Consider the following 25,609-nt stretch of genomic DNA (forward strand, 5'->3'; position numbering starts at 1 on the left):
CACACAAAGATGATGATGATTATAATGATGATGATGACGATGATGAGGGTTTATGCTGCACCCAAAGCACGGAGCCTGAGCCCGTAAGTGGCCAAGCACGTGCCGGGTTTTCTCGGCCACGGCGCTGCCCGGAGCTGCCGGGCAACTCGGGGCTGCGGAGAACCCTCACACGGAACAGCGGGTCGCGGGGGCCAGAGGCTGCTCCTCCCGGGCCCGGTCCCGCCCGACTGACCTGTGACGCTAGCCCGGGTGACGCGCTGCACCACGGCCTTCATGGCGGCGGCTGTGGCTACTCGGACAGGCCGTGTGGTCAGACCTTGCGACTCCACAGGCAGTTCCTCGGCCGGCGCCCTCTGTCGGTAACACCCGGAAGCGCTCCGGGAGGACCCATTCCCCTGAGCTGCGGCCCGCCCACGTCGGCCACACCTACCCACCAATTGGCCCCGCCCATGTCAATCTCGCTCATCTGCCACCTATCCATAACCTCGCCCCTCCGTGGTAGGCCCCGCCCCACCCACAGCTGAGCTCCACGCTAAACCCTTGGCGTAGTCACGAACTGCCAGCCCGAACACCACGATGCCCAGACACACTTTAATTTCTGCTCTAGTTTCTTTCTCCCTCAACTTTGCCCTAAATCCTTTTCCTCCGATCTCAGATTTCCTCAAACTCTTCACTAGTTCTCCAGCCTCAGCAAAAAGCCTGTTGCTAAAGAAAAGCATCTGCTGTTAAAGTAACCATATAATTATAAAACTATTATTTTATCTTAGACACTTCACTATGGTAAATAGGTATAGGAGTCTAGAATTCTAATTCCTTCCTAATACGAATCTAATACTTTGCCCCATCATAAGGTTGTTAGGAAATTTGAATGAAATAGACCGTAAGGGAGTTTAGAAGGTTACAACGAGCTGTAGATATTACTCTAGCAAGTTTTCATTACTAAAAAAAAAAATCTTTGTAGCCTAGTGGTAGAACACGTGTTAATTATAAAAACAATAAAGAGAAGGAAGGAAGAAAGGGAGGGAAGGAGGGGGGAGAGCATCACAGAAGACACAGAAGAGTGTTTTAGTCCATGAATTAAAGACCACCAGTGTAGGGGCTGGAGAGATGGCTCAGAGGTTAAGAGCATTGCCTGCTCTTCCAAAGGTCCTGAGTTCAATTCCCAGCAACCACACGGTGGCTCACAACCATCTGTAATGGGGTCTGGTCCCTCTTCTGGCCTGCAGGCATACACACAGACAGAATATTGTATACATAATAAATAAATAAATAAATAAATATTAAAAAAAAGAAAAAAACAAAAATTAAAAAAAAAAAAGACCACCAGTGTGAACAATATAATGAGACTCTTCGTAGAGATAGAAATGGGGATATCTGAAAAGGTTCACCTGTTTCAGAATGCCTTCACTTTGAAGGCCTCTATTAGGATTGACAGATTCAGAAAAGAATTTGATAAAAAGCAAGGAGCTGTTATTTGGCCAAAAGATGCCAAGGAATGGTGGCCCCGTGTCTGTGATGCAAGCATTCTGGAGGCAGAAGTTCAAGGCCAGCCTGGGGTACAGAGGGAGACTTTGTATTGCTGTCAGGTACCATTAGAGAAGACTACTCAGACATGGGTTTAAGCCAATAGAAAGTCTTTATTAGATGGCCGGCAACTAAACTGGGTGTTCAGGATCCCAATGCAGCACTGATCCTTTGTCAGGGCAACATTTGTGGATTTTTTTGGTTTTTGTTTGTTTGATTCTTACAAGCATTGGCATTTTACCTGCATGTATGTCTGTGGTAGGGTGTCAGGTCCCATGGAACAGGAATTGCAGACAGTTTTAAGCCACCGTATGGGTGCTGGGAATTGAACCTGGGTCCTCTGGAAGAGCAGCAAGTACTCTTAGCTGCTGAGCCATCTCTCCAGCCCCATAAGTAAAACTTCCAAAACTAAAATTTCAGGGCCAATGCAATGGTTCAGCAGGTACCCAATGACCATGAATATGAACCCTGGAACCACAGTGGAAGGAGACAACCAACTCCTACAAACTGTCCTCTGACCTCCATGAACACATCACAGCACGCGCACACACGCAGACACATGTCATTCACAAATAAATGTAATTTTAAAAATGCAATGGTCTATATCATCTTTCAGCCATGGAAACAGAAGACCACCTCTCGAATTATGTGTTCAGTTCCCTGAAGAATTCATCAGTTGCACAGTAATGATTATATTTTATAAAGTCAAATTAATACATTCTTTCCACAAGCACAAAATGAAAATCAAGGCATCTGTCAAACAAAGAGCCCAGTCCTTGTTTTCCGAATTCAGCAGTTGATCACGACTGGGGCCCAGGCCCACCAATCCATGACTTCAGATGGTCCGTGATCCTCTGAGTGACTGACATAAAACTGTTTGGATTCTTTACAAATGTCTGCAGATGAGGCTCGTCAAGGGGCTCACTTATTTCCCTGTCAAAGTCAGAGTCTTCGCATGTAGCAAGAGGGGCTTCATCCCTCCAGCCATCCTTCTGTTCTTCTCCATAACCTTAAAAAAAAAGAAAAGAAAAGAAAAGAACCTGAGTTATTAACTTAGACATCAGTCATTAAAGTCGTGGACATAAAACAGGGCATGATTCTGCCACCAGATGTCTATTGCCATTATCTTTCTTTTGGAAAGAAAAATCAGAGACAGAAAAGGGCATACACGACGACCGTGATACGTGTGAACTTTCAAACCGCTAGCAACCTTCATGACCAAGTAGAATTTCCAGTGTTTACACAATGGCTTTATTGAGATGTACCTAACAAATCATACAAATTCCTTTTACAAAGCACTATTCAGTGATTTTTAGTCTATTCAGCCTGAGCAACCCAGCACCACAACTGATTTAGAGTATTTTCAGGCACTAAGAGTCACCTTCCATCCTAACACCCCAGTCCCTAGCGCTTACACCAACTGACTTTCGTGTTCCTTCCATTTCCACACGTATTGGAAGGTTCAGGAGTTCCTTTTCCACCCAATAACTGAGATGATTTTAATACTTCTTGGTTGTTGTTAAGACCTGAACCGGCTTGCTCGCCGTACGCGACAGGGTCTCAAGGAAATGAGCAGCATTCGAGCCTCTGGGAGCCACCAGGTGAATTCACATATTCCAAGTGAACATTGGGACAGTGTTAATCAGTAAGACAGATCCAGGTGGCAATACTTAATAGTTCCTGGAGGAGTCTTTCTCTCTGCAGATTCCATCACTGTAAATTACCTAAGTACCCGCTAGCAGCAGTTTTGCACTACCCCAGGGTTCAAGCAGGGAAGGTCGCTTCGGTGAATTCCAGGGCGACGAGCCGGAAGCGGAGGCTGCGAGGCCGATCTCGACGGGCGGAGGAACCCTACCTGGCTCCTTCTGTCTACGTGTAAGGAAAATCGCCGAACCCAGCGCCCCCCAGGCGCTGATTGCGTAGACCATGGACATCCGCCGGTACCAAAAAGTAGCCCGTTCAGGACGCATGGCTCCACAAAGTGAGCCGCCGAGTCCGCGGGGAGGGCGGCCTTCCAATCAGTGTGTCGCAGCGGCCACCAATAGGTGGCCAGCCCTAGGCTACTTCCTGCTCCGACCGCGATGCATTTAGGGACTAGTAGTCCACAGTTAATTCAGGCTCGGTCTGAAGTTATCTAGGGGACCATAGTTTAGAATCTCAGTTGCCTGCTGGCGACTACACTGTATACTATGTGATGGGAAGAAGATGGCGACTTGAAACTTCCTCTCTTGTAATGCATGACCTCCATGTATCAGATGGTATTTAAAATAGTTGACTTCATTTCCTTTAACAGCTGTCAGATTTTGGAAGACACTGTGTCCGCAACTACGTACCTATCTAGACCTCCATGTCTAGTTCTTTAGAGCTCCCTTGGTCCTGTCCCAATTATACCCTATCACCCACCACTCCGGTTTATCACACTATTGGTTTTCATCCTCCTTCATAGAAAGGTGTACACATCTCAAAAAAGAAAAGCCGGCCGGGCGGTGGTGGCGCACGCCTTTAATCCCAGCACTTGGGAGGCAGAGGCAGGCGGCGGATCTCTGTGAGTTCGAGACCAGCCTGGTCTACAAGAGCTAGTTCCAGGACAGGCTCCAAAACCACAGAGAAACCCTGTCTCGAAAAACCAAAAAAAAAAAGAAAAGCCTTCGAGTCCATCAACTGCTTTTCTTAAGCAAACACTTTGTCCGCACGCCCGTAGACCCGTAGACTGAATAACTGGAGCGGGCTGGTGCACCTGCGTTGACCATTTCCGTCCTAACTCAAACTTGACTTCTAAAGCAATTGACACCATTGACCCTACCACCCTGCCCTGTTATCGCCCAGGGCTCCTTTTACATTTATGTTTACACTGTAGAAATATATACTTATAATATTTAACTCAAAGAAGATTGTGTGTTTAATGCTAAAAGCTAAAATTATAAACCTAGAAGCAAGCCAAAAGAAAAATCTTTGCCATCCTGGAATGGGCGAAGATTTCTTGGGATACAAAAAGCATGAACCACAAAAGGAAAGCTGATTAATTGGGCCTAAAAGTCGTCGCTGGGAAAAATGCAAACAAGCCACTGAATAAAAAAAAAAAATTTAAGGTCAGAGGCTGACATCAGGTTTCTTCCTTAATCACTCTCCACCTAATTCTGTGACAGGGTCACCAGTAAGCCCAGGGGGCCTCTTGTCTCCACTCCCAAGCAATGGAATCACAGGAGCTCAGCTGTGCCTTCCTTTTCATGTGGGCGCTGGGGGTCAGAACGCAGGTCCTCTTGTTTACGCAGGAGGCACTTTATCTACAGAGCCAGCTCCACAGCCCAGCTGAGCAGTTGCAGTTCTTACTGAGGAGAGCAGAAAATGTTATATTGGCTTTACAAGGCTGGCATACCCTTTTTTTTTTTCGAACTTATTTTTCTTTTAAAAAGAGTGTATGTGTGTGAGGGCGTGCGCCACATATACATGGGTGCACATGGAAACCAGAGAAGGACATCAGATCCCCTGGAGCTGGAGTTGCAGGTGGTTATGAGTTATCAATATGGGGGTGCTACAATCTCAACTCAGGTCTTCTGGAAGAACAGCAAGCTTTCTTGATCACTAAGCTATCTCTCCAGCCCCTAAGACTGAACACACAGCAATCTTACAATCTATTTCGCTCTACTCCACTCCCAACCTTCCTCAAGAGAAAAGCCGTGTCCAAACAGACCTGTGCACAGTGTTCATACATATTTTATTCACAGCAACAAAAGTAGAAACCACTCAAATAGCTGAGTAAAAATTAGATAAAGAAGTTATATACCACTTGGCAAGATGTATCAATCTTCAATGAATTAGGGTAAATGATAGACAGACATAAAACCTAAAATCAAACTGATAAATAGAGGGAGAAAGTCTATGGCCAACACGTAGATTTCATCTAGTGAGACTGATTGAATTGTATACTTAACTGGGTAACATTATTGTATGTAAATTATATCTCAATGCAGCTGTAAAAAGCAAAATAACTATTATTTCCACTTGCCTACTTTCTAGGGAAACAAGTCTGTCCAGAGGCTCTGCTGCATACAGATCCCTAGACTGTCAGCTTGCTGAGCACCTCTAATGTGTACATCACACAAGTTCCTGAAAATGGACAGAGCTGAACTTATGACTGCTACACCTGAGAAATGAACTTTCTCTTCCTGTCCCTTAACGAAGGCAATGATTGTATTGACCCCCTCCTCTGATATCTCATCCATCAACTTTGAACACTTTTCTCTCCCATCCTTCCTGCCAATTAAGTCCTAGCTTTTCAACCTCAACTGACCATTTCAGTTCCTGCCTGAGGTAAGTCAGAGGCCTGCTTTGGTTTCAAACACAGCTCAGGGTCTTCATGCGGGACACTGGGCTCAGTGCTATCCACTTAAGTGAGCATCTGCTCCTCGCCCTCCCTGGAGCCCAAAGGTCTTCTCTGTCACTCTGTGGTGCTCTCATCTCACTTTATTGGAGAGAATACCTGCCCGAGCTGGAATTATCATGTGCTTTCTTCTGTTCATTTGTAACAGATAGGTCCAATAAGGAAATCTAGTTCTAACCCACTTGATTTTAAGTACTCTTCTATGTGTCTCAGTTGAAAATTACATAAAAATAACCTCTGGGAAAGGAAATATTATATAAACTCTTTAAACTATAACTGTTACACAGTAAATACTTCTAAAGCATAGAGCAGACAAAGAGCACAAATCTGAACTCAAAAGGTGAAAAACTATTATCAGTTTGGTGGCCCAATATCCAATTCACAGTTTCTTTGCCTTTACTTAGGACTCACTTTCTTATTCCCTTTGGGGCTCAGTAGGTAAAGGCCCTAGTTGCCAAGTCTGATGGCCTGAATTTTATTCCTGGGACCCACAAGGTGGAAGGAGAGAACCAGCTCCTGCACAATGTGCCCTAATCTCCATGGGCATGCATTATCTTCTTGCTTGCCTTCTCTCTCTCTCCCTCCCTCCCTCCGTTACACACACACACACACATATATATCAATGTTAAAAAATGAAAGTGACTTTGATAGTTTGGAAAGTTTTCCTTCAAGTGGCATGAGGAATGACTGATCCTAAACCCTGCAGGAATGAGGGGTCAACAGTACTACCTGGCTCCAACATGAACAACAGTTACATCATCACAAATTTCTGTGATGGGCAGATGCTTCCTTTAGTTTTTACAATCAACTTCCATGGGGGGGGCGGGAATTATGGCTCATAGGTTAGAACATATATAAGTCTTGATAACATTAAAGTCCAGCTAACAAAACTGGAGGGCAGGGAGGAATTTCTTAATATCTTCATAGAACAAAAGTAGGAGCTGAAAGACAGTGGCTAAAACCAAATGCATCACCAACAAAACACATGGAAGAGAAGGTTGATTACTTATGAAGAACTGCCCTGGGTTTAGGAAATGGAGGGAATTTATTTAATGTAAGTCCTTTAGGGTAAAGATGTTTTGTTTTGACATGTGTATGACACATATATACATAAATACATACACACACATATTTATGGATAGAATTTTAATTAAAATCAGTACTCATTCCAGGTAGCTTGTTTGGTGTCCAAGATAAATGTGTCATTACTCTGTTGAATCCTCTCAGGCCCATCAGCGAGTGATTCCGGAAGTCCACCTGGCCAGTTACCAACCAAGGAGGCACCTGCCCTACAAACCACAGCAACAAAAGTCTTGCTTCACACATTTCATACTATTCCCAGTTTAGATAACGAGAAGATCAAGGTCAGAAAACAACCCTTGAAATCCTCCCACCTCTCTCTCACACACACAGAAATATACACACCCTGTCTTTTACTCTCACACACACACCCTCTCTCTCTCTCTTTCACCCTCTCTCTCTCTCTCTCTCTCTCTCTCTCTCTCTCTCTCTCTCTCACACACACACACACACACACACACTTTTTGGCTTTCACACACACACACCCTCTCTCTCTCTCACACACACACACACTCACACACACACATGCAGAGATAAAATCTGCGTCAGTATTATTTTGGCCAATGCTCTTCTCATCCAGATTTATTTCCTTTATGATCATCAAGGTTCACTTAAACAAGCAGCCAAAAATACATAAACTCTGATTTTACAAAGACTCTAAAACATTAAAGTACAAAAAGTAAGTAAACATCTACAATTAGCAGAACATTTACGACCTTATATAATCTCATGTGTAGGAAAACAGGCAGAGAAGGAATACAAATAAATTATAACCTGAAGATGTATTATAACCTGAAGATATACATATAAAAATTCTTTGGGTTATTTATTAGAATCTTCCAGAAAGGAGAAAGGAATGTTGCTAAGGTGATATCAACAGTGTGAGGATGGTCTGACAGTCCTGTCTTCCACTTCTGGGCTGCGCTGTTAGTTTAAGAGGCACTGGACACAGCCAGCTTCTTCAAGTGATCCATGAACACCTGCAGGCTGACATCGTCCGTCAGGATGGGCGCTCCAGTCTCCTGCAATGCAACCACAAAGGCTTATTGACAAAGACCTTAACAGCCACTTGGGATTCCCAGCTTGGTGCCTTCTGCCTGAGAACATTCATTCACCAGAAGCATGCTTTTCTCTAAACCTTTTACTGAGATCTGGTCATTCCTGCCCGCTGCCAACAGTGTACGAGTATATGCCGGTCTACTTCATCTCTTCCCAGAGTCCTACAGATCTTCTCAGATCATCCAGGGCTCCCACCAGTTGTGAGCCCTCCAGTCTGTACAGCATCCCGTCGTGGAGCACATCACTGCCAGCACCACGCTATCTCTAAAGTGCTCTGCTACAAGAGAAAGGTGTCATAGGCACGAGAATGAGTGACACTACCAAGAGATGGTACTTGTGATTTAATTAATTCTCTAGAGGAAAAGACTTGGTAGAAATGGCAGTTTGCACCAAGATCTCAAATTTGTAAAGAAATAACATATGTACATCATGAAATATTTAGTTTCTATTACCTAGGAATAGTGGTTTTGGGTAATTTCTTTCTTTCCTAAAATTCAGTAATCCTGAGCAAAAAGCTATGATGATAGAGGTAGGACAATTCCAAGAATATTATAGAGCCACAGTCACAGAAACAGATGAGTTACATTGCATTATTACTAGAGACACAGGACACAACTTATGATAAAAGGACCAACACACTAAGAAAACATAATAATCCTAAATATGTACACACCAAACAGAGGAGTAAGGCATGTGAGGAAAACTTAACGGAAGTGAAGAAGAGTCACAGCTAAAGCAGAGCTGGGCTGGACAATTCATTCACAAACTGGGAGAACACAGAAAACTGGTAAGGATATACAAGAACTCAGTGATGCCACCAACTATAACAGGATCCAATTAACACTGATTGGTAGATCGTTCCACCGAACAGCCAGCTACACAATATTCTTTCTTTTCAAGTGACCATGGAATGAAAACCAAGACAGATTATGTCCCAGATCATAAAACAAACTTCAACAAATATAAAGAACTGAAATCATACAAAGTATGTTCCCAACCAAATGGAATCTACAGAGAAATCGTAACAAGAAGTGAGGAAAACTCAGCATAGTTGTAAACAAGCAACAGGCACCGAAACCTGGGAGACACAGCCACGGCAGTGTGGACAGGGAACGCTGATGAGAAGAGGGTACAGCTTTTTTATTTTATTTATAATGACAATTTTTTATTCATTTATTTTCATTTCTTATTAATTGTACATGTAGAGGTGTTTTACCTGCATGCATGTCTGAGTGCCATGTGCATGCAGTGCCCTTGGTGGCCAGAAGAGGACACTGGATCCCACAAGACTGGAGTTAAAGATGGTTGTGACCCACTGTATGGGTGCTGGGAACCAAAGTGGGTTCTCCTGAAGAGCAATCAGTGCTCCTCACCACATTGAGCCATCTCTCCAGGCCCACACGCCAACAATTTAAGCTCTATCAATAGAGTAAAAGAAATCTAAAGCAAACAGAAGGAAGTAACAGCAAACACAACAGAAGTCAGTTGGGCTGAAAATAAAGAGATGGCTGAGAGAAGTCAGTGAAATAAAGCCAAAGTTACATTTAAGTTTTAATTACTACATCTTATAGATCCATGAAACAAAAATGCCCCGATCTGCAAGCCCCTTGCCCAAGGACAGATACAGACAGTTCCTGAAATGCTGGAGGTTATGGTTTATGGGCGATAACAAGCCACGTGTTTTCACTCCCAACAAGTTTGTTTGAGACATCCGCACCAACGTTCTTGATCACACGTGGGTGAGAGGTTCACAGGTAGAAAGTACGCTTGCCCCTGACTGGTTATAGGATGGAAGTATGTCAGAATATATGTTTGCCCCTAATTGAATCTGATGGAAAATGAAATGAATTATGGGTTTTCCTTCTTAAGCCCTTGCCATTCTTGATTCTGGGCCACTTCCTGGAAACCCAGAGATGGACGTGGCCAGAGCCCATCCACCTAGTCAGTATTAAATTAAATTCAGTTGTGGTAGTGGTCTTATCCTCAACTAGTGGGATTAACAGTAGCTTTGAAGATAAATAAACTTCCAAACTTCTAGAAAGACAGGGAAGAAAATGAAACAAATAAATATAAAGAATGAAGCTGGACTATGGATATCTAAAGAATGTGTGTGTGTGTGTGTGTGTGTGTGTGTGTGTGTGTGTTTGAAAGCTTAACAAAAATAATTCCTCAAAGCACACAACTGCCAAATTACTCAACATGGAAAAGATAATTTGAATACCTTTAACAATTATAGACAGTAAATTAGCAATGTAAAGAAATCTCTATGCTCTGATGGTTTCACTCGAAAATTCCAGCAAATTTCTCAGGAATGAACTCCAAGACAGGCATGATGGCACACAACTTTAATTCCAGCACTGGGGAGGCAGAGGCAGGCAGATCTCTGTAAATTTGAGGCTGGCCTAGCCTACAGAGCAGGTTTCAGGACAGCCAGGGCAGAGGAGGGGGCAGAGGAGGAGGAGGAGGAAGGAAGGAAGGAGGGAGGGAGGGAGGGAGGGAGGGAGGGAGGGAGGGAGGGAGGGAGGGAGGGAGGAAGGAAGGAAGGAAGGAAGGAAGGAAGGAAGGAAGGAAGGAAGGAAGACAGATAAGGTTGGCTTAATATTCAAAAATATCAATGTAATCCGCCTCAGTAAAAGGCTTAAAAAGGAAAAACTATGACTATACCAAAAAATATATTTAAAAGTACCTCAATATTCAACACTCACTGATAACAAAGAATCTCGGAAAAATACCAACAGAAAGGCCTTCCAGAATTTGATAAAGAGATCTAGGAAAAGCTTACAGCTACTACTGTACTCAGTGGTAAAAGGCAGAATGCTTGTCCCATAAGCCTGAGGTCTCTGGAAGAATGTCCTGATACTAGGGGTTCTCACTGCAAGAGGAGAAGTCATTCCAATTGAAAAAAGCAATCCAAATGGCTCTACTTGCAGATGGCATGCCTATCTCAGAAGATAACCCCAAAAAATTACTATAAAAGTTCCTAGAACTAATACACAGAACACGAGATGAGCATATACAATATTTTTTCTATGTATTAGCAATGAAAATCAGATTATCTAAATAAAATAAAATACTGCAAGGAATAGAGAACACCAGTGATCTCAGCACCTAGGAGGCTAAAGCAGGAAGATCAAGTCCAGGTCAGCCTGTACTAGGGTCCTGCTTCAAAACAAAGAAAGTAAAATAAAGTGAGATGCCAGTCAAAATCACCTTTTAAGACAGAAATACAAGTATGAATATATGAATCAAGAGGTTTAGTACAAGGAGAGTCATACCAAGTTCATAGTTAAATTATCTTCAAATAGGCTTGATTTTCTTATAAAACCTCTACAAGTATTTTTAAAGATAAAAAAGGATTAGTCTAAAATTCATAACGAAAAGCAAAAGAACTAGAATAAGAGTTTTTCTCAAAAAAATAAAGTGCAAAGAATCTAGTCTGTGGTTTTAAAGCTCTGGTATTGGTATAAACACAGATCAGTAAAACAATAGGAAACCAGGAATTAGACTCACAATGTACATCCTACTATGATCTTTGACAAAGATACAAAAGCAATCCAAGAAACAGCCTTTTTCCATAAATGATACCAAAGCAATTAGATATCCATGTGTAGAAGAAATCCCCAGTTACCTTCTGTAAAAAAAAAAAAAATTAATCAGAGCTGGCCATGGTGATGCACACCTTTACTCCCAGCACTTGGAGGACAGAGATAGGTGGGTTTTGTTAGTTCAAGATCAGCTTGGTCTACATAGTAAGTTCCAGGACAGCCAGGGCTATGCAGAGAGACATCCGTCTCAAAATAATGACAATAAAAATATCAAGATGAATTATTGCCTAAAATGCAACATAAAACTATTTTTTAAAGATTACAGGGGGAAAAGAAAACAAAACAAAAAAAAAAATCTTTGGGATCTGTGGTCATTTGAATAAGAATGGCTCTCACAGACTCATACTGAATTCTTAGTCTCCAGTTGCTGTTTGGGGAAGATCAGGAAGTATGGTCTTGTTGAAAAAGGTATAAGTGGGTTTGAGTTTTCAAAGGACTACCGCCCCCCCCCCCGCCCCCCCCCCCCCGCTTTGAGTTATCTCTCTGCTTCCTATTTGTGGAACAAGATGTGAGCTCTCACCTATTGCTGCCACCAAGCCTTTGTTCCACCATCCAGGCTGGCCTTGAACTCACAGAGATCCTCCTGCCTTTGCCTCTCAAGTGCTAGGATTAAAGGTGTACACCACTACAGCTGGCAAACATTTTCTTTAATAAGTTGCTTTGTGACAGAAATATAAAAGTAACTAGATCTAAGACTAGAAAAAGGGCTCTTAAACCTTACTCCAAAAGCACAATTCACAGCAGGAAAAACTGATAAGGTAAAGCTATGTAAACATTTAAAACTTCTGCCTTGTAAAGAGAATGAACAGGTAAGTTACAAATAAAAGTACTTACAAGTGACACACCTAAAAAGGTAGCATCTAGGTCACATAAAGACCTCACATGAGACTGAGGAGTCTCAGCCGGGAGGTGATGGTGCATGCTTTTAATGCCAGCACTTGGGAAGCAAAAGCATGTGGATCTCTGTGAATTTGAAGCCAGCCTGGTCTTCAGACTGAGTTCCAAGACAGCCAGGGCTATACAGAGAAATGTCTGGTGAGGGATGGGGGGGGGGGGACCCTTACTCTTAGCAACATAGGAAAGCAAATGATCTGATTAGACCATAGACAAATGATAGAGACATTTCACAGAAGATAAAAAGATAGCACACAAGCCACCTGTGATGAACATGTTCAACATCATCAGTCATTAGGAAAATATAAATTAAAGCCAGTGATAGCCAAGTTAGGGTGACACCTAGAATGCCAGCACAGTAAAGGCTGGAGTAGGAAATCCCAGTGTGAGGTTTTTGTCTCAAATAACCAAAGGCTGGAGATGCAGCTCAGTAGTACAGCATTGACCTATTACACAGGCCCTGGTAGATGGAGCACTAGACGGCTAAAAAAATACCCAAAATACAAGGAATGACAACATTAAATGCTGGCAAAACTATATCACTCAGCCACTGCTAGTAGAGATGTAAAGAGGTACAGCTGCTCTCAGAAAGTGCAGCAGTTTCTTTAAAATCCTAAACACACAACTATCATAGAACCTATCAAATATACTTTTGTGCCTTTATCTCAAAGAAATGAAGTCATGTTCAAATAAAACCTGTACTTAATTGTTTATAACACATGTATTCCTAAGAGCTCAAAACTGCGAACATCCTAGATGCCTTTAAATAGATGCATGACCAAACCAAATGTAATATGTATACTGTGGATTACTTCTCTGCAAACAAAAAGGAATGGATTATTAATGCACATAACAACATAGAGCAATCTATAGATAATTACACTTGAGTGAAACAAGACAACCATAACAGGTAATCTACTGTATGACTTTATGTTTATGATTTTTTAGTGTGTGTGTGTGTGTGTGTGTGTATGTGTATTGCTAAGATGGAACCCAGAAACTTGTGCATGCTAAGCAAGTGATCTACCACTGACCCACTGGCCTATATTCCTAGCCCTACCTAACAATTTGAATAATGAATACAGAAATACTGAGCTAAGGATTAGTAAGCACCAAATGTTAAGGATGAGGGAGGGTGGTAATGGTTATGAAAGACACTATCAGAGATCATCATATCATTGATGATATTCAATTATTATTTTTCAGAATGTTACTATTATTAGTTTAAAAATTAGTTACAGGGTATCTCTGGTATTATTATAATTTGATTTTCTTGAGACAGGGCTTCACTAGCCCTGGCTAGCCTAGAACTCAGAGATCCACCTGCCTCTGCAAGCTGGGTAATAGAATTAAAGACACATGCCACCATGTCCAACTTTTTGTATTATTTCTTATAACTGCAGATAAACTTACAGCTATCTCAAGAACTATTTAAAGTTTAATTTAAAACATTAAATTTAACAAATTTTAAATATAAACAAAGATTAAATTAAAACATTTCAAGATTCTTAGGATCTTGAAAGAGAAACAAATTTAGAGAATAATTAGGCAAAGGAGTAATGCTGGAAGTGAAGCATGGATAGATGAATAGGAACAGGAGATGTCCTGTAGGCATGCGCATGAGGAGAGATGCACAAAGGCAGCAGTGGTGCACACTGCCCCGCCCCCAGCACAGGAAGCTGTGTGTAGGAGACCCACACAGGTAGTACCCTACTCCCCACATAACTATGGTACTTGGAGTCCACACCCCAACAGAGTCATTCTGTCTGATCCAAAACAGGTTCAACAAATAGGCTCAAACAAGCTTTAAGTAAAAGTAGCTTAACCTTCTCCCCAGATACCCAGCAATTCTTACCTGTCCCCAAGCATACAAGTTATTGTGTGTCTGAGATGGATTAACTTTAGACAACAGGAATCGCGCCTTTAAAAATAAAAATATTTTAAAGATTAAAAGTAATATTAATGTACAAAAAGTAAAGTTTTTACATTTGTTTAAAATAATTTTTTTCTTTCTCTTTGTTCTCTCTCCCTTTTTTTTCCTGTTTAGAAATCTATTACTTTTATCTTAAGCCCATTGGCTCCCCAGTTACAAATGATCCAGACATACTGATAATCTTACATTTTCATATTAGTACATCCATTTAACAAGAAGTCACCACTAGGCATAGCAAGGCACATATGTGGTAATTTGAATGTAATTGGCCCCCACAAGCTCACAAGGAGTGGCACTATTAGGAGGTGCAGCCGTGTTGAAGTAGGTGTGACCTTGTTAGAGGAAGTGTGTCACTGTGGGGGCGGGCTTTTAGGTCTCTCATGCTCAAGCTATCACTAGTTCAATTCACTTCCTATTGCCTGCAGATCAAGACATAGCTCTATCTCCACTCTCAGCTCCTTCTCCAGCACCATGTCTGCCTGCATGCCGCCATGTCCCACCATGATGATAATGGACTAAACCTTGGAACTGTAAGCCACCCAATTAAATAAGAGTTGCCATGGTCATGGTGTCTCTTCACAGTCATAGGGCACTGACCAAGACATGTAGGAAGCAAATGTATGAGGATCATGAGTTTGAGGTCAACCTTCACTACACAGTGAGTCTCAGGCCAGCCTGGAAGTAAAATAAACAAGTAAAACTAAACAAAAATCATAGCTGAAAAAAAAACCTGTAGGTAAATTTATGCCACCACATAAAACTGTAACCAGTCTATTATATTAATATCCATAAAACAGATCATCAAACAACAAAAAATCCATTAGAGCTAGAATGGGGCTCACCCACCTGACTGCCACCATGTTCTGTGTTGATATAACGTGGCATTGGGAAGCGTGCTTGCAGAATTTCTTGTGCATCATCCAGTGGTGCCTGAAGAAGGTGCTTGAAGTTTTCATACTCTGGCATGTCCTGGTATCCAGCTTTTCGCCACTGGGCTATGGTCTACACCAAAACAAACCAACCAAAACTGCTGTTGAAGCACTGACAGCAGCCTTCAACACTTAGGGCATTCTTCCACTAGCACCATCCAAACAGGCTGCCAGTGAAGAAGTCTGTGATGGTGCAGAGAGAATGACTCCCCCAAGCCATCCTTCGGCCATGCACACACACACACACACACACACTAAATCAAAGTAAATAACAGGAAAACAAAACAAGAGTCAAGAAAGAAACTGATGATATCAACTTACCTCACCAAGATAAATGACAATTTGGAAGAAAGTATCCATCAGCAGAATTCGGTCAGCGAGAATGCTGCTGCTGTCCAGGAGCACAGGCTATGGAAGAGGACAGGTGACATTGGTCCTCCCTCTCTACACAACAGCCACTCCAGCCCCCCATGCACAAGTCCACAAAAAGCAAAGAAGCTCTTCACAAACGGTTCTGGCACAGGGCTGCCCTCTTCACACACTACTGCATTCCACTCCCCAAACTGATAACTCTAAATCTCAGCTTTGTAGAAGACACAGGCTGTTGACACTCCATCAGTCGGGGAAAGAAACTGATGCTACTTTGTGGTCCAGAAGCCAGAGCATGATCTGACCTCTCTCTGTGCTGCTCCAGAACTACTCTTAATCAGCTCACCTTTTCTCAACTACTGTAGCTAGAGCTAGAATGACTAAGGATGCCTTAAGAAAGAGAATTTAAGGCAAGTTTTCAAAGTTTATCACAAAATATATTTCATTATGATTTTATTTTGATAATAAAAGTAACTTGTACTCGTTTCAGAAAACCCGTAGTTGAAAACAAGAAATACTGAGATTTTGGTTTATTTTCATATTGTTCTTTATTTTTATAGGCTTTTAGTTTAGTATGAGTAACTTAGAATTAATTTTGCTGTTAGCCCTTTTTAGCTTAAAAATCTTTATTGGTTTTATTTGCAAGTTGGGCAACATTCCATTCCATGACGTTTTTAAGGTGTCTCTGATTTGGTCCCATTCGCCTCATCAACGAGTGGGGCCTGCTAAAGCCAGAGCAATCTGTCACCATGTGCCGGTGATTCGCTCCACAATCATCTTTCACTTCTTCCTTTTTATTGTTTCTCTTCACTCTTGCACAGGTCTCAGGATGGCTTTACTTTTGCTCACATATTGCTCAGTTAGGTTTTAAGGCTACTCCATTTCTCCAGCCTCTTTTCCACAGGGCAATCTTTACTAAACTAAAAAAGCTTCTACTTTTTTTTTTTTACCATGTTACATTTTTATGTTTTACTATGTTATATAAATTATGTGGCTATTTCTTAGAATATTTAACTGTTTTCCTTCTACTGAGTACTTGGATTGCCATCTGATTCCTTTTTTTTTTTTTTTTCAGTACCAGAACCAGGTCCTCATGTATTCAGGGCAAGCTCTCTACCAGCCCAAATTCTCTGTAGTAGTCCATTTTCTTGTTTCTTTGCATAAAGCCTTCTCTGGATTCATATTCATATTTCTTTTAGATACTTCACAAGGCTTGGACATATTGGGCAAAGTATGTGAACACTGTGGGTTTCCTCAATTTATGCCTGCTTTCCACACACCAAAAACAGCTTTAGGATATTATCTGACTTTTCCTATTTTTTTTCCTATTTTTTAATACTCAGAAACAATATAAAGCACTATAAACTCAAGGTTTTGTTTACAGTTCTGCTCTAAGACTCTATTTGGTAAAAAAAAAAAATCACTCATGATGAAGTCACGCCACTCTTAGACAAACACGGATGCCCAGCCTCACCTCTGGGGGTCCATGGAAGGAGTAGGAATAGAGAATAGGCTGGATCATGATGAGGGACTGGGTCAGATCCTGCCTGGCAAAGTGGTGTCTGTAATAGGACGACTCGTCTGGACTGTTGTTGAACACTTGAAGAAATGGAGATCTTCTCAGGTGGAACATGAACTGCATGCACAAAAGAAAAAGACAAAAGGATACATCTGTGATGCTGGACACGCAGAGCCATCTACTCTGGCTAAAATACGAAACCTAGACTCAGAGACACAAGAAGGGCGGCAGCAGAGCTGGGGACAAGGAAAGGGGTAGACAGTTTTACAGGTATTCCATTCCAAGTGGCCTTTGCTTGTTTTATGACATGATGATCTTTTGTGTCTGGCCTGATATTCTCCTGCCTCAGTCCTCCAAGTGCTGAAATTACAAGCATGTGTCACCACATTTGGCTCAACAAGACAATAAAAAAAAAAATTATAGAGCTCTGGTACACAAGAATGTGAATGTGGGGGCTGATGGCTCAGCAGTTAAGAGCACTGCCTGCTCTTCCAAAGGACCAGGGTTCAATTCTCAGCACCCATAAGGCAGCTCACAACTGTCTGTAACTCCAGTTGCAGGGGATCAGACACCATCACACAGATATACATGCAGGCAAAAGACCAATGCACACAAAGTAAAATAAATCATTTAAAAAGAAAGTGAATATATTTAATATCACACAATTATACATTTCAAAGAGGTTAAGATGATAAACTTGAGGCTAGAGCGTTGCTGCTCCTGCAGAGGATCTGAGTTCAGCTCCCAGCATCCAAGTCACATGGCTCTCAACTAACCATAATTCCAGCTCTAACTGCCCTCTCTGAAGGCACCGCACTCTTGTGCACAAGACCACACATATCCCTTAAATCTTTTTTTAAACGGTTAAGTATTTGCTGGGTGGTAGTGGCTCACACCTTTAACCCCAGCACTAGTGAGACAAAGGCAGGCAGATCTCTGAGTTCAAGGCCAGCCTGGTCTACAGAGTGAGTTCCAGGACAGCCAGAGCTACATGGAGAAACCCTGTCTTAAAAAACCAGGAAAAAAAAAAAGGGTAAGTTTTTGCCTGCATGTGTTACATATAAGCATACGTGTGGCCAAACAATTATGTATACGTACCTGTGTGTATATATGCATGCGGAAACCCCAAGCGGATGTCCTGTGTCTTTCTCTACCACTCTCCACTTGTACTTACTGTACTTTTGTTCTCTCATTTGAACCCAGAACTTGCCAACAGGCTACTCTAATTAGCCAGCTTGCCCTGGAGACCCCATCTCTAACTCCTGAGAACTAGGTTATAAATCGCCACCACACCTACCCAGCTTTTGCTTGGGTACTGGGGATCTCCTTATGTCCAAGAAGATAAGATAAATTTTGTCTTTTTTTTTTTTAACACAATTTTAAAAATGTCTTACAATTGTTACTTTTAAGTGTCACTTTTAGGTATTTTTGTTTTGTTGTTTTGTTTTTTAAAAACAAGGATTATGTAGCCTGGGCTAACTGTGAACTCCTAATCCCCCTGCCTCCACTTCTCAAGTGCTAGGATTATAGATGTGTGTCATTATGGCAAGGTAAGATTTTTTTTTTTATTTTAATGACTTGGCCCTTTTTTAGTGTTTGTTTGTTTTTTATTTTATTTTACATGGATGGGGTTTTGCCTTCATGTCCATGCACTATGGGCATGCCATCCCCAAGAAGGCAAGAAGAGGGAGTCAGATCTCCTGGAACTGAAGTTACAAAGAGCTGTTAGTTGTCACATAGGTGTTGGGAATTGAACTTGTATCCTCCTGGAAGAGCAATCAGCAGTCTTAACTGCTCAGCCATCTCTTCAACCCCTTAAAGATTTATTTTACTTTTAATTATGGGGGCGGAGACATGTGCATCTGAGTATAGGTGTCCAGAGTCCAGAAATGTCAGGTCTCCTGGAGCTGGAGTTAACTGTAGTTGTGAGCCACCGGACGTAGGTGCTGAGAACAGAACTCAGTCCTCTGAAAAGAACAGTACACACTCCTAACAACTGGGCCACCTCTCTAGCCTTCCAGATGAGATTTTTAAAATTTATTTTTATTTTATATATGCGTTCTGTGTGTTTGTATGTCACATGTAGGTGCCCAAGAATGCCACAGGAAGGTATCGGGTCCTTGGAGCTAGAGCCACAAGCATTGTGAGCCACCTGATGTAGGTACTGAGAACCCAACTTAGGTCTCCTAAAGGCAGCAACCACTCTTAGATCTGAGCCATTTGTCCACCCCCCAGCTAAAATTCTTTTGTTTGCTTTGTTTTTCAAAGAACTCCCCCATGAAGGAGCACAGTGTGGTAACATCAGCTGAGAAGGCTTTTATGATTTCATCTACAGAGCATTCTAAGGTAGGAGGACTCTTACACTGTGCTCAACCCTCAAAGTCTCAAAAGTGCTTTCCCTCCTGGGCTTAGTTTCTTTGGGAACAGATATTCTTTCTCTTGAGTAAGTCCCTGGAGGGTAGAGACTCTGTGGGATCCAGTGGATCCAGGTGGCAGGCACAATCTGTCTGCTTTTCACACCGGCTTTTGAAGGAGAGTCCTCTGAAGGTAAGGATTTCACAGCTTTAAAGAGATTTCAATCACTGCTTCAGGCCACTTCTTCCTTCTAAATCTGACGAAACACAGACCCACAGAGCTTTCAGACCTCATCTAAGAGCAGCAGCAGGGCCCGTGCTGGCACTGCACCCTGACTGGCCAGTCCACGGCTCTTTCACACATTACCCATCATATCCTGCTCAGACACAGCACCTGAAAGCCCTAGGACCCAGCTACTGGCCGCTACATGCACAAAGCACTACCCAAGTGCTGTGCACTTGCTGGCTCCAACAGAGGCCCAAAGAGGTGGGATAGCCTGTTATTACAGAAACGTTCTAACAATGCATTCTTCTATAGTTATCTTTAAAACCATAGCTCTTACCTGAGGATACAGAGAAAAGGAGTCTGACAATCTGAAAGACGTGGGGTCTTCTTTGTTATACTGCCCAAACTTCTGACACTGTTGAAAGAAAACAGGGAAAAAAGAGTGGTTAGTGTCACCTAGAAAAGTCCTTCAGCTCTAAGGGGATCCAACACCTTCTTACCTCCACAGCCACAGGTTCCTATACACACCTGGTGCACATACACATACTTTGCCATGTCTGTGCACACGCAACACAGCACACACAAAAACACACACACAAATAAATAAATGAATAAATCAATGGTTTTAAAAATTAAAAAACAATAGGCTTATGTGGGAAGAGACACAAACTCAATGCCATTGTTCCCAATTTACCAGTCGGATGAGTTGCCGATCCAGCCACCGAAGCACATCAGGTCCCTCCTCTGACTCTGCCCGGAACACTCCAAGCCGTGCCATCAAGACCGCTGCAGCCTCCTGGTCAAATGCTGCTTCTATGTGCCTCAGCTGACTCTGCGCATCTGCCCAACTGACAATTCCAGAGTTAGTGCCGCACTCTTGATCAGGGGCTACCAGAGACTAGATCTCTGCTCAGATCCTGTTCTTTTGTCCAAGACAAGGTGGCACTACATTTTCATTAAGGAAGTTTCACAATCATTTAAGTTACCCTCAGGTGCTGTCTGAAGGCTAGAAGCATAGAAGAAAAACTTCCCCAAATCCACCAGACACAACAGTAGACACCCAAAAGGTTAAGTCTAAACCCAATGCTCCTTCCTCTAGGCTAATCCTTACAAAAATCTAAGGATTTACAACTTTACAAAATGACTTCTTGGTATCACCTTGGAAAAATGAATTGAGATATTTAAAAGTTTTTCAGGTGACTAAAGATAAAAAGAGCTAAAGGGACACCAGGAATAGAAAAGCACAAATCCAAAATACATAAATACTCTCTGCAAATCAGTGAAAACAAGGAATAAGTTTACACATCTAGGCATGGAAGCAATTGCATGTAAACTCAGCACTTGGGACAGAATGAATTCAAGGTCAGCTAAACTACATGATACTGGGCATAAAAGAAAGGCAAAGAAACAGAGAGAGAGAGAGAGAGAGAGAGAGAGAGAGAGAGAGAGAGAGAGAGAGAGAGAGAGGAAAATACAAATGAAAATGAGATATTACTGTTTACATTTAAATATTTATATCTACTATTAATGAGGTAATGGTGTTCTCTCCCTGCCCATACTGAAGAGAAAACAAAGCCTCTGAGAATCTAAAGTTTGCAGTTTCTAAAATTTCAACTATGAAACGGCTGACAAGAAGTACACTTGGGGCTGAGGCTGCAGCTCAGTGGTAAAGTGAGAGAGCATGAGATAGAGGCCCTGGGTTCAATCCCCAGTCATGTGGAGAATATCATCACTCCAAAAAAAATTTTTTAAAGGAGAAGAAAAAAAAAATACTAGCATGTGTGAATTCATTCCTAAAAAGAAAATATAAAAGCAGCACTGCTGGAGTAGCACATGAGGTCCCTTTAACAAAGGCAGCATCCCACGCAAACTATGCAATAGTGTGTGACCATTAACACAAAAGAGATGCGAGCCAGAGATAAACACACGCAAAGAGATATAAGTGTGAGCACATAGGAAATAAGCTGCCGTACATATATGGTGTACAGCAGCACAGTAATGGGGGTGTGCTGTTAAATTTACATAGACTTAATTCTGGGAATGGGTAAGTAAAGACACCCATAAGTAAATAGTTATTTTTCAGTATCGACTGGGACTCATTGTAGGACCCACCCTCTCAGATATCATAATTCCTGGATACTCAAGTCAAGCATGGTGGTGCATGTCTATAACCCCAGCCCTCAGGAGGCAGACATCGGATCTTTGTGATTTCATGGCAAATCTGGTCTACATAGTAAGTTCTAGGTCATTTAAGGCTACATAGTGAGATCCTATCTCAAAATAAATAAATAAATAAAACAAAGAAATATAAATAAAATGGTATGGTATTTGTAAAAATCTAAACACATTCTCCTACATACACTCCTTCATCTCTACATTACCACTGAGAACATAAATACTAAACAAACAGCTGTTATACTATATTGCTTATGGAATAATAATTTTTTAAATGTCTGTACATTTTCAATACAGATGTAATGTTAAAAATAATTTACATCCCAGTTTGGCTAAATTTATGGATGTGAAACTGATGACTATAGAGGGCCAACCAAATTTATGTTTTCTTTACATCTTTAATAGGAAGCATGATTTACTTATCTAGCAAACAAAATAATAAAAGATAATTTTTAATAAACTATATTCCTATTGAAAGCTGATTCTTCTAGGTAAGTTGAGAAAGGTTCAATTGGGTTAGTCAGGAATGGCTGATCAGTGAGTCAGTGAGGAGCTGAGAGAACCATGCAAGGGAATCAGAAAGACAAACTCAAAGAGGTTTATTCTCACGGGAAAATCATCAGCTTTGATTCAATAGGAAAGAGATAAGATGCTCACTTGCGGGCAATGGTGGTCACTCGGATGCGCTTCTGAGTGCTGGAATGCTGATACTGAGTGACAAACTGGATGGCACCTCGGCCTCCCTGGGGAATCGGGGCATTGTGCTGCAGGGTGGGAGGCCACATCAGGTTACTGTCAAAGGCATGACTAAAACACAGCCTTTCTTAAGCACTGAAGTAAGGTTCTTGGTACATTTCAATGGACTTAAAAGTTACATGGGATCATTGTATATTAACTCTTATCTAAAGGCAGAGGGGGGATTAGCACATTTAAATGAACTGGGGCTGGGTGTGTGGCTCAAGGGTAGATCATGTGCCTACAATGCAAGAGGCCCTGGGTTCAGTCTCCAGTATCAGAAGGAATAAAAGTAAAGCCAATTAATGATATTGATACCAAACTATTTAGAGATGAAAGCCACTGATGTCTGCAAGTTGCTGTGAAATCATCAAGAATAAGCCAGGTGTGGTGACATACACCTGTGCTTCCAGCATATCGAATATGGAAGCAAAAGAATCAGGACTTCAAGGCCACCCAAGTCTGTAAAACACCTTGCCTCATCTCCCCTCTACCCACAAAAGCATCAAAAGTAAAACGGAACAACAGATATTTCATAATGCAACTGTAGTAAAATGTTGATTACAGAATCCAGCTAGTGGGTTTTGCAGGTGTTGCATGTACAGGTCTTTGTAATTTTTCATAACAAAACATTGGGGAAAGTCTGACACCCTCAAAATTTTTTTTTTTTTTTTTTTGGTTTTACGAGACAGGGTTTCTCTGTGGTTTTGGAGCCTGTCCTGGAACTAGCTCTTGTAGACCAGGTTGGTCTCGAACTCACAGAGATCAGCCTGCCTCTGCCTCCCAAGTGCTGGGATTAAAGGCGTGCGCCACCACCGCCCGGCAACCCTCAAAAATTTATGAGTATTATTATGATGGCTTGGAAAAGCCAGTACTCATCTCAGGGCCTTGACAGCTCAACAATAAAGGACAAAGTAATTTGTTGTTTGATTCTAACTAAATGATGGAAGGAATTTAGAAAGAGCACACCAGATTAGCACAATGTCTAATGTGATACCAAAGTAGTATGGAGAGAGTACCTTCTAATAAATCAGAAGATATAACATGAAAAAAAAATATGTCAACCCACCTGATTGACAACTTCAAAGTAGATGCCAAGAGTAGACGTGGGATCCAGGCCACAGATTTTCCACTGACTTGTGCCACCAACACCAAGCTCCTAGAGATAAGAAGAGGAATTTTAAAAAGATATAATACAAAATGGAAACCCAAAAGAAATCACTGATGAAAAGCAGCGAATGAGCAGGGTAGGTCACTTGGAACTTTTACTTGAGCAGAAGTTTTAAACTCCAGTGAAAATGTCTAAGAAGAGTGTAATTGCAGACCAGAGTCTAAATATTTGTATTTACAGTACTTTTAAATTACTGACATGCTAAGTCATTTTAATGTATGATACAAACACACACACACACACACACACACACACATATATATATATATAGAGAGAGAGAGAGTGCTGTAAGTCACTCAGAAAATACATGCAAGAGACAGAAGCTTTAACCAGACTCTAACTTTATCTTCAAACCTAACTTTCTTCAGGAAGTACTGCAAATTTCCCATTTTTCTAAAAACACTGAATTATAGAGCATTAAGAATTTGCCCAAGCTACTTCACAGCTACTATGAAGAAGTAGCTACGCACCTAAATCCACAACATTTCTATAGTCCACCTCCCACTGTGGATGACAACAAGGGAAGGACAGGACTATATAACAACATCCCCAGACTACCTCAGAGACGGCAGGGATATACTTTTATGAAAATAGCTCTTGCATTCAGAAAGACTGAACTTTTCCCGGACATTACAGTCAAATACTACACCTCTTGATCATCTACTGTGTAATCAGGGTGTTTAAATGTAACCTTAAAAGAATAATGGAACAATCAACTTTACTTGGCTTGGATAGTCCGAGAACGAGCTTTTACAACCTAAGCTAATGCATAGCTTTAATCTTAAGTTATGTACTCTTTCATGCCCCTGACCCAGAGTAATATATGTGTATGTTTGTAATCATTTGCTGAAAGCAACTCATAGGCTGGAAATAACCTATACAACAAATATCCACCACATATATTAGAAACAACATACAGATATAGCTTGTTTGTAGTAATAAGTGATTCTGGGTCAGTTGGGGTCAGTAAAATGACCTTTCCCCTTATAAAACTGGTAGTGATTTCTGTAAAGAAGCACTTACTACTTTCCAGTGGGATCCTTTGTCTGTTCAATAAATACAATGGAGGCAGACAGGCACGGGGCAGTGAGACACCCAGACAACATTCAGACAAACACATATTGCACAGATTACAGACAGGCCAGTAACCATAAACTACGAACAGACAGAAGACAGAGAAGAGAGAAGTGGAGAATTCAAACTTGAGCTTTTTCTGGATTAAATTAACCAAAGAGAAGTTTATGATTTCATTCCTTGATATAATACAGATGCACTTCCGTACCTCCGAGGTTATGGTTATGTATGTAGGCATGTAACCAACGCAGAAGGGACCTCATAAACCAGATGCTGTGTCTTTTCAGCTAAAGCATACTTACAGCATGTGGGCCATCAGCAAAGCCACTTACCCAAGGGATGACTGAACTCTGCTCTCATACATTAACAATGCATACGCATCTGTGTCATCCACTGTCCAACCAACTCAGTGGTTCCTTGTACTGAACTCCTCATCAAGTGAGTCAGACAAAGGGAACCAACTCTAAGCTCTGAGGCACACAGGTTATTCTGGAAGAATTCTGAATGTCTGTCTTTGCTTTTCATTCTCGGTGGGATAGCATCCATATACATCAGATGTAGTCAGAAGAACCTGAGATCTA

General features: G+C 41.6%; 3 protein-coding genes across 5 annotated transcripts in view; all 3 read right to left on the reverse strand.

Moving 5' to 3' along the window:
• Positions 1 to 381, reverse strand: part of Dtd1 (D-aminoacyl-tRNA deacylase 1) — a 223,348-nt gene extending 222,967 nt beyond the window's left edge. For both annotated transcript variants that reach the window (XM_057781019.1, XM_057781018.1), the window contains exon 1: positions 233 to 381. In XM_057781019.1, coding sequence (XP_057637002.1) covers positions 233 to 275 — 43 coding nt within the window. In that variant the 5' untranslated portion in view covers positions 276 to 381. The remainder of the gene's footprint in view (positions 1 to 232) is intronic.
• Positions 382 to 1,641: 1,260 nt separating this feature from the next.
• On the reverse strand, positions 1,642 to 3,581 carry Smim26 (small integral membrane protein 26). Its single transcript, XM_057781565.1, has 2 exons — positions 3,380 to 3,581; positions 1,642 to 2,533 (listed from the first exon to the last, which is right to left on the reverse strand). Exons 1-2 carry the CDS (start codon positions 3,492 to 3,494, stop codon positions 2,325 to 2,327), a joined length of 324 nt encoding a protein of 107 aa, XP_057637548.1. The 5' UTR covers positions 3,495 to 3,581; the 3' UTR covers positions 1,642 to 2,324.
• Positions 3,582 to 7,519: 3,938 nt separating this feature from the next.
• The window catches only part of Sec23b (SEC23 homolog B, COPII coat complex component), a 36,807-nt gene continuing 18,717 nt past the window's right edge, over positions 7,520 to 25,609 (reverse strand). For both annotated transcript variants that reach the window (XM_057780968.1, XM_057780966.1), the window contains exons 12-20: positions 23,853 to 23,942; positions 22,706 to 22,812; positions 20,568 to 20,721; positions 20,211 to 20,288; positions 17,249 to 17,410; positions 15,727 to 15,813; positions 15,323 to 15,478; positions 14,399 to 14,464; positions 7,520 to 8,007 (exon numbers count right to left, since the gene is read on the reverse strand). In XM_057780968.1, the coding sequence (XP_057636951.1) occupies positions 7,918 to 8,007; positions 14,399 to 14,464; positions 15,323 to 15,478; positions 15,727 to 15,813; positions 17,249 to 17,410; positions 20,211 to 20,288; positions 20,568 to 20,721; positions 22,706 to 22,812; positions 23,853 to 23,942 (990 nt within the window). In that variant the 3' untranslated portion in view covers positions 7,520 to 7,917. The remainder of the gene's footprint in view (positions 8,008 to 14,398; positions 14,465 to 15,322; positions 15,479 to 15,726; positions 15,814 to 17,248; positions 17,411 to 20,210; positions 20,289 to 20,567; positions 20,722 to 22,705; positions 22,813 to 23,852; positions 23,943 to 25,609) is intronic.

This window comes from Chionomys nivalis, chromosome 9, assembly GCF_950005125.1.
Source record: "Chionomys nivalis chromosome 9, mChiNiv1.1, whole genome shotgun sequence".
Lineage (NCBI taxonomy): Eukaryota > Metazoa > Chordata > Mammalia > Rodentia > Cricetidae > Chionomys > Chionomys nivalis.